We start from the raw sequence: 8540 nt of genomic DNA on the forward strand, positions 1-8540 counted from the left end.
AAAAAAAAAAAAAAAAGCCGGGCGCGGTGGCTCAAGCCTGTAATCCCAGCACTTTGGGAGGCTGAGGCCAGTGGATTACATGAAGTCAGGAATTTAAGACCAGCCTGGCCAACATGGCGAAACCCTGTCTCTGCTAAAAATACAAAAATTAGCCTAGCGTGGTGGTTGGTGCCTGTAATCCCAGCTACTTGAGAGGCTGAGGCAAAAAAATCACCTGGACCTGGAAGGTAGAGGTTGCAGTGAGCTGAGATTGCATCGCTGCACTCCAGCCTGAAAAGGGTGACAAAGTGAGACTCTTTCTTAACAACAACAACAAAAGAGAAGGAGGGAGGGAACCCAGGGGATATCTGGAGGAAAAGTATTCCAGGCAGAGAGAATAGAAAGTGCAAAGACCCTGAGGTGGGGTGGGGAGACGGAGCAGTGCCAGTGAGGAGTGTGGTGGGCCGTGCGGTCAGACTGTGCAAGGCTGCTTGGAGGACCTTGGCTCTTACTGTGAGTGAAGCTGGGGGCCACGCCAGTGGGTTGGGGCTGAGGAAAGCTGTGATCTGACTTTCATTTGAACAGGACTGCTGTGGTTGCAGTGGGAGGACAATAGGTCTCAGGGGCACAGATGGAAGCAGGGAGGCCAGTGGAAGGTGGTGGCAAGTTCAGGCAAGCGATGGCAGAAGATTATAACTGGACGTGGTCACTGTGTCTTGGACATGTCAGGGTGTTGTAGCACCACAGGGTGAGGCCATGGGGTGGAAGAGTGGCCCCAGAGCCTCAGTTTCCCTGGCCTGGGCCTCTGCCCCAAGCAGCCCCATAGGCTCTGGACACCCTACCCAGGCCTGATCTCTTGTGCAGGCACCCTGTCTCCAAGGCTCTGCCCCTGTCCCAGGGCACGAGGGGAAGTGGACAGGAAGCAGGAGGAAGCGCTGGATTGATCCAGTGTCCCGGCCAATCTGTTCCCAGCAGCAGGAGGATTTCCGGGCCTGAATAGCAGGAAATGTTGGGATGGGACACCTCACCCGGGAAGAGTGGGTGGAGGTGGGTGGGGGAGGGGTCCCCACTCTACCTCACTCCCCCTGCTGCTGGACAGAGAAAACCCAACAGCCCAGCGACAGTAGCTGGGTGTAGCCTGAGGGACTGTGGTTAGATACCATCTAGGACTTTCTAGGAGAGAAAATTAGCAACGAGGAACCCTAGAATGTTAGAACAGGGAGGGCAATCAGACAGCTTCTCAAGGAGGAGCTTTGGCCTCAGGATAGGGAGAACGTGCAATTTTATTTTTTATCTCAGCTTTCTTTTGCTGTAAATATTAGGCTCCTGTATTTAAGGAGGAGTTTCAATATTCCACCTCCCCTCCCCATTTTGCAGATGGGAAGACTGAGGCCTTTCTTAGCCAGAGACCCTGAACCCAGCCTAACAAAATGAATGATGACAGCAATTAACAATTAACATTAGATATTACTATTCATGCATTCCTTTAAATAATATTTCTTTCTTTTTCTATTTTGAGACAGAGTCTTACTCTGTTACTCAGGCTGTAGTGCAGTGGTGTGATCTCGGCTCACTGCAACCTCTTCTTCTTGGGTTCAAGTCATTCTCCTGCCTCAGCGTCCCAAGTAGCTGGGATTACAGGTGTGCACCGCCACACCCAGCTATTTTTTCTTTAAGCAATGTTTCCTTTTTTTTGAGGCACAGTTTTGCTCTTGTTGCCCAGGCTGGAGTGCAATGGCGTGATCTCGGCTCACTGCAACCTCTACCTCCCGAGATACAAGTGATTCTTCCACCTCAGCCTCCCGAGTAGTGGGATTACAGGCATATGCCAACACACCTGGCTAAATTTTGTATTTTTAGTAGACATGGGGTTTCACCATGTTGGTCAGGCTGATCTTGAACTCCTGACCTCAGGTGATCTGCCTGCCTTGGCCTCCCAAAGCACTGGAATTACAGGCGTGAGCCACCATGCCTGGCAAGCAATATTTCTTGAGCTCCTGCAGGCACTGTACTGGGGACTGGGGTCTCAATGGTGAATTAGACAAAGTCAACACTTTCATAGGGCATCAGATAATTAAGTCAACAAATAAATATAAAGTGGCCATTTCAAGCAGAAATTGGAAAAATTGAAAATAAAGCAGGATTGGGAACGCAGAATGAAGGAACGAGGCACTATTCTAGGTGGGGTCATCAGGGAAGGCTCTTCCGAAGAGGTGACATGAAGCAAAGCCCTGAATAAAGAGGAAGGAGGGGCAAGCTTCACAAAGCCCTGGGGGAAGAGCATTCCAGGCAGAGAGGGAACAGCAGAGGCAAAGGCTCTGTAGCTGGAATGAGTTGGCAAGGAGGGTGGGGCAGAGGCAGAATAAGGAACAGGATGTGTGAGGGAGACAGGTTGGAAGGTTGGCGGGGTGGCCGTCAGGTACCACCAGGCCACACGGGCCTTGTGGGTTGGGGACCAGGTGGCCCAATTAATGCCTGTTTTTCTGGCTGAATCATGGCACCCTCTTTACTCTCACAAGGAAGAAAAGTTCTGGTTTGGGTGATAAATTGTACGGCCACAGAGAGGGGTTTAGATTTTGTTCTCCAGAGATGGGAGCCGCTGAAGGGCTGAGGGTGGCGTGTTTGCCATGATCTGCTTAGGTTGTAAGCTTAGGCGCCTTCTGGCCTCGGGGCAGAAGCTGACTGTGGGTGACAGTGGACACAGAGCCTTCGGGAAGGCTGCTCTGCCCCCCCAGAGACACGAGGGTGGCCCCGCTGAGGGGACAGGGTGAACATGAGGAGAAAAGTCAGGATGGATTATGACAGTGGAGCAGGATTTCCTGGTGGCCTGGACGTGGAGCTGAGTGGAAGAGACGCAGCACAAAGGACCGAGAGGTGTTCGGCCGGCGAAGCTGCAGGAAAGAGGAAGCTGACATCAGCTGAGACAGGGGAGATGGGGCGGGGCGGGGAGGAGCCGCAGTTCTGCTTTGGATATGACAAGTTGGAGATGTTGTCAGACATCCAAGGGCAGGCGTCCAGGAGGTAGTTGGGTTTCTGAATTGGGATGGAGAGGCGGGTCCAGGCTGCGTGAGGGTAGGGGTGGCATTTAAGGCCGTGCAGTGGGAGGAGTGGTTCCTGGTGGCCCTCAGGAGGAAGGAAGGGAAAACAGCCCTCTCTGGCCTCTGGCCTCTCCAGGGTGTCCACCCTGGGGGCAGAATCAATTCCATAGCCCTCTAGCACCGGCAGTGGCTCCACAGCCTTCTTGGCAGTGGCTATGACTGGGTCACTCTGCCCTAGGAAGTGAGCGTGGGGCAGGAAGACAGGCGCTGATCCCCAGCCTGGGGCCCTCCAGTGTTTAGAGTCAGGGATGATAGGGGTGGGGTGGGAGGAGGGGGTAGGGAAGGCAGAGAGAAAAAGAAGAAAACCAGGGAAGCGTGGTGTCCGGAGCCCAGCGAAGAAAGTGGTTTGGGAAGTAGGCCCCATAATAAGCTTGTAATATTCATTACGCCCTGAGTCCTCCGGTCAATGCCATTAGGCAGAGACTGTCATTATTCCTGATTTATGGATAGGAAACCCAGGCGCAGAGAGGTGAAGGGGCTTGCCCAGGGGTGCACAGCTGGAAAGTGGAGGAACAGCCAGGCCAGCCGATAAGTGCCCCCTCCTGATATCAGGGTGAGCCTGCTGGGGTCCCAAGGACCAGGTGCTGGCCCCAGGCCGGCAGGCAAGAGACTGGCGGCTGGGAGCCAAGCAGAACTGGGGCCACTCACTTGTCTTCTCTCCTTCCAGGGCTGCTGGAGAGCTGGAGGCTGGCGGAGACTATGTGAAGGTAGGAGGGGCAGGGCCAGGGGTTGGTCAGAGGACACTGCAGGTCTCAGAGCCTGTTCCATTACAGGTGGCAGAGCCCTTCCTCAAGTCTTGTTAGGAGCACGACCTCACTGTGTATTCCCGGGGGGGGAGGTTCTCGGAGTCCAGGCAGCATTTGGATCCAGTTTCATTCTCAGCATCTTCTTCCCACACCAGCCATTATTCTTTCCTGACCCCAAACTCAGGGCATCCCAATATTTGTTATCATCGGACCCCACCCACTGGCCAGCTGGATGGGGTCCCACCAGTGTCTCCATGCAAAGGATGCAGCCCACCAATCCCACCCAATCTTTGTGCACCTACTGTGTGCTGGCAGTGGGAGCAGGGAGCAGGAGAGGATGACTCAGTTCTTTATCACAGATAATGGGCACAGCTCAGATTTATCCAAAGCTTAATTTATCCTGGGCACTGGGAATGTTGAAAATGCAGTTTTGGCTGGGCGAAGTGACTCACGCCTGTAATCCCAGCACTTTGGGGTGCCAAGGTGGGTGGATCACTTGAGGTCAGGAGTTCAAGACCAGTCTGGCCAACATGGTGAAACCCTGTCTCACTAAAAATACAAAAAAATTAGCCAGGCGTGGTGGTGTGTGCCTGTAATCCCAGCTACTCAGGAAGCTGAGGCAGGAGAATCGCTTGAACCCAGGAGATGGAGGTTGCAGTGAGCCGAGATGGTGCCACTGCACTGCAGCCTGGGGTGGGGGGGAGAAAAGGCAGTTTTGAAATAACAATGATAGTAATAATGATAAATAACATTTCGAGTACCTGCTGTGTGCACACCCTGTGCTGGCTGCTAGTTGCTGGAGGAGAGCTGTTCTTTACATGAGAGGTCTTCGACCTTCTCCCTCATCACTGGCTAGGGAAAGCCTTCTTGTACCCATTTACAGATGGGAAAGTTGAGGTACAGAGAAGTGTGGTGACTTGCCCTGGGTCACATTACTTTGAATAGTGAAAAACACAATTACTTTTGCAACAACCTAATATTACAAGGAAGAGCTGGGATTACATTCCAAGTTTGATGTCAGGACTGTACCCAAAGCCCTTGGCTTTCTACCCCCAGGAGCCCCGACCCTGAGCCAGGCCCTGTGCTGAGTACTGAGTATAGACAGAGGGCAAGAAGCACCAGGCCCTGGATTCAAAGGGCTTCCAGTCCACGTGGGACCCAGGGAAGAATCATACAGTGGTTTGTGCTTGTTTTTTTGCAATCCATCAGATCGAACTTTTATTTTTATTATTCTTTTTTTAAGAGATGGGATCTCGCTCTGTCTCTCACTGAAGCCTTGAGCTCCTGGGCTCAAGGAATCCTCCCACCTTAGCCTCCCAACTCCCTGGGACTACAGGTGTTTGCCACTGGCTAACTAAAAAACAACTTTTTTAAAGATGGGGTCTCACTATGTTGCCCATGCTGGTCTCAAATGCCTGGCCTCAAGTGATCCTCTTTCCTCAACCTCCCAAAGAGCTGGGATTACAGGCATGAGCAACCACGCGTAGCAGATCCAAATTTTAGTCCCATCAAAGCATGATGGGCTGGGTGTAGTGACTCAGGCCGGGTTCAGTGGCTCACACCTGGCACAGTGGCTCACACCCGTAATCCCAGCACTTTGGGAGGCCACAGTTTGAGACCAGCCTGGCCAACTTGGCAAAATGCCATCTCTACTAAAAATACAAAAATTAGCCAGGAATGATGGTGCATGCCTGTAATCCCAGTTACTGGGGAGGCTGAGGCAGGAGAATTGCTTGAACCCAGGAGGTGGAGGTTGCAGTGAGTTGAGATCGCACCACTGTACTTCAGCACTCCAGCCTAGGCAACAGAGAAAAAAAAAAGCATGACATAGGCTGATATAAAAAACCCACAAAACCAAAAAACAAATTTTAGTCTGAGATCTGCCACTTACTTGCCACTGGTTTTGGGTGTGGGCATCGCTTCTCTGAGCCTGTGTTTGCCTATGTGAAATAGGGGTAACAGTGGTGCCTCCAACCCAGGGTTGCTATGGGTTCAGTGAGCCCATTGTCATGAGTGAGGAGCTGGGTCTAGAACAGGGTGGGCTGGCCTGGCTTCTAACCCCAGAGACATTTCATCATCCTGAGATGCTACCTGCACAACTCTGTGTAAGTGACTAGTAATGGGGTAGCTTGGGAGGTGCTCAGATTGCTGACCCCTCACCATCACCAGAAGCTGTGGGAGCTCCAGACGTAGGGGATGACTTTCAGCTGGGGAGCTGGGGAGCTGGAGATCAAGGAAAGCTTTCTGGAGGTGGAGGCACTGGAGTCAGGCTATTGAGGTTGACTGGGAACATTCACTGAGATTACTCCATGAATGAAATGCTGGACAGGGGACAAAGTTAAGCAGAGATGGGTAGGAGAGTGGTCCTGGCAGAGGCAGGAGTGTGGACAAAGTCAGAAAGTAAACTGCGTGAGCCCAGAAACAGCCCAGGGCAGCAGCAAGTCAAGCAGAAATTCCAGAGCCCTTATGCCACCATGAGAGGGAAGACATGGGGAGAACTGACACCAAAGCCAGTGGCTGAAATTTTAGCATCCCACAGACCTCAGCTGCCTGGTAAGTAGTGAGATCCCTGTGAAGAATGTTAGCTTTATATTTTTTCCTTTAGTTTATTTTTAGGGGTTAAAAAAATGTAGGTTTTTAAAAAATATTGTAAAATAAATAATACCTGCTCAGTAGAGCTGATTAAATAGTCTCCCAAAGGATAACGTCAAAGGAATGTTAATTTTAGTTTCAAGATTCAATCAGATGAGGTTCTGGGCACTGTGGCTGATGCCTGTATTTCCAGCAATTGGGAGACCAAGGTGGGGGGGTCATTTAAGGCCAGGGGTTCAAGACCAGCCTGGGCAACATAGCAAGATCCTGTCTACAAAAAATATATAAACATTAGTTGGGAAGGCCAGGTGCAGTGGCTCGTATTTGTAATTCCAGAACTTTGGGAGGCCAAGGTGGGTGGATCATTTGAGGCCAGGAGTTTGAGACCAGCCTGGCCAAAATAGTGAAACCCCTGTACGAAAAATACAAAAAAATCGGCCAGGTGCAGTGCCTCACACCTGTAATCTCAGCACTTTAGGAGGATAAGGTGGGTGGATCACTTGAGGTCAGGGCTTTGAGACCAGCTTGGCCAACCTGAAGAAACCACATCTCTACTTAAAAAAAAAAAAAAATACAAAAAAGTTAGCCAGGCATGGTGGCACACTACTGTAATCCCAGCTACTTGGGAGGATGAGGCAGGATAATTGCTTGAATCTGGGAGGCGGAGGTTGCAGTGAGCTGAGATCTTGCCACTGCACTTCAGCCTGGGTGATGGAGCAAGACTCCCATCTCAAAAAAAAAAAAAAAAAAAAAAAAAAAAAAAAAAAATTATCCGGGTATGGTGGTGCATTCCTATAATCCCAGCTACTTGGGTGGCTGAGGCATGAGAATCACTTGAACCCAGGAGGCAGAGGCTACAGTGAGCCAAGATTAAGCCACTGCACTCTAACCTGGATGACAGAGTGAGACTGTGTCTCAAAAAAAAAAAAAATTAATTGAGCGTGGTGGTGTGTTCCTGTAGACTCACCAATTCTGGAGGCTGAGGCAAGAGAATTGCTTGCGACTAACAGGTCAAGACTGCAGTGAGCTATGATTATGCCACTGTGTTCCAACCTGGGCAACAGAGGGATACCTTGTATCTTAAAAAAAAATAATAATAAAATCAAATGAGGGTTAAAAGGAATCAATAGTTGGTTTCTAAAAGCCCCCTCCTAGGCTGGGTGCAGTGGCTTATGCTTGTAATATGAGCACTTTTGGGATGCCAAGACAGGTCGATCACTTGAGGTCAGGAGTTCAAGAACAGCCTAGCCAACATGGTGAAACCCCATCTCTATTAAAAAAAAAAAATTTAAATTAGCCATGTGCAGTGGCATGCACCTGTAATCCCAGCTACTTGGTAGGCTGAGGCAGGAGAATCGCTTCAGCCTAGATGGCCAAGGTTGCAGTGAGCCAAGATTGAGTCACTACACTCCAGCCTGGGCAACAAGAACAAACTCCATCTCAAAAACAAAAACAAAAGCCCTCTCCTACTTTGAGGTACTCATCTTTGAGGGGTCAGCATCCAGAACTTCAGAGCTGTCAAACTATTTTGTGAATCCTTTGATTCTAAGGCAAGAATTCTTAAATTCCAAGACCATAAAATTCCAGGCTGTGTGCTCAGAGCTTCAGATGTATTTACAGAAAACAAACAACTGAGGCCCAGAGAAGTGGACTTTCTTTCTTTCTTTTTTTTTTTTTTTTTGAGACAGAGTTTCGCTCTTGTTGCCCAGGCTGGAGTGCAATGGCACAATCTCCGCTCACCACAACCTCCGCCTCCTGGGTTCAAGCGATTCTCCTGCCTCAGCATCCTGAATAGCTGTGATTAGCTACCACACTTGGCTAATTTTCAGTAGAGACAAGGTTTCTCCATGTTGATCAGGCTGGTCTCAAACTCCTGATGTCAGGTGATCCACCCACCTTGGCCTCCCAAAGTGCTGGGATTACAGGCGTGAGCCACTGGGCCTGGCCTCTTTTTCTTTCTCTCTTTTTGACACAGAGTCTTGCTCCATCGCCTGGGCTGGAGTGCAGTGGTGCAATCTTGGCTCACTGAAACCTCCACCTCCTGGGTTCAAGCGATTCTCATGCCTCAGCCTCCTGAGTAGCTGAGATTACAGGCATGTGCCAGCATATCCAGCTTTTTTTTTTT

At 50.3% G+C, this 8540-nt stretch overlaps 1 protein-coding gene across 5 annotated transcripts in view; it reads left to right on the top strand.

The window, feature by feature from the left end:
* SH2D3C (SH2 domain containing 3C) overlaps positions 1-8540 on the top strand; it is a 41642-nt gene that overhangs the window by 14272 nt on the left and 18830 nt on the right. For 3 of the 5 annotated variants that reach the window (XM_017549061.2, XM_017549063.2, XM_017549065.2), the window contains one exon: positions 3745-3784. In XM_017549061.2, the coding sequence (XP_017404550.1) occupies positions 3745-3784 (40 nt within the window). Of the gene's footprint in view, positions 1-2958; positions 3001-3048; positions 3259-3744; positions 3785-8540 lie in introns of those variants that run through there. The other 2 variants (XM_037745900.1, XM_037745901.1) reach the window with 2 other exon arrangements.

This window comes from Cebus imitator, unplaced genomic scaffold (genome assembly GCF_001604975.1).
Source record: "Cebus imitator isolate Cc_AM_T3 unplaced genomic scaffold, Cebus_imitator-1.0 Scaffold216, whole genome shotgun sequence".
Taxonomy (NCBI): domain Eukaryota; kingdom Metazoa; phylum Chordata; class Mammalia; order Primates; family Cebidae; genus Cebus; species Cebus imitator.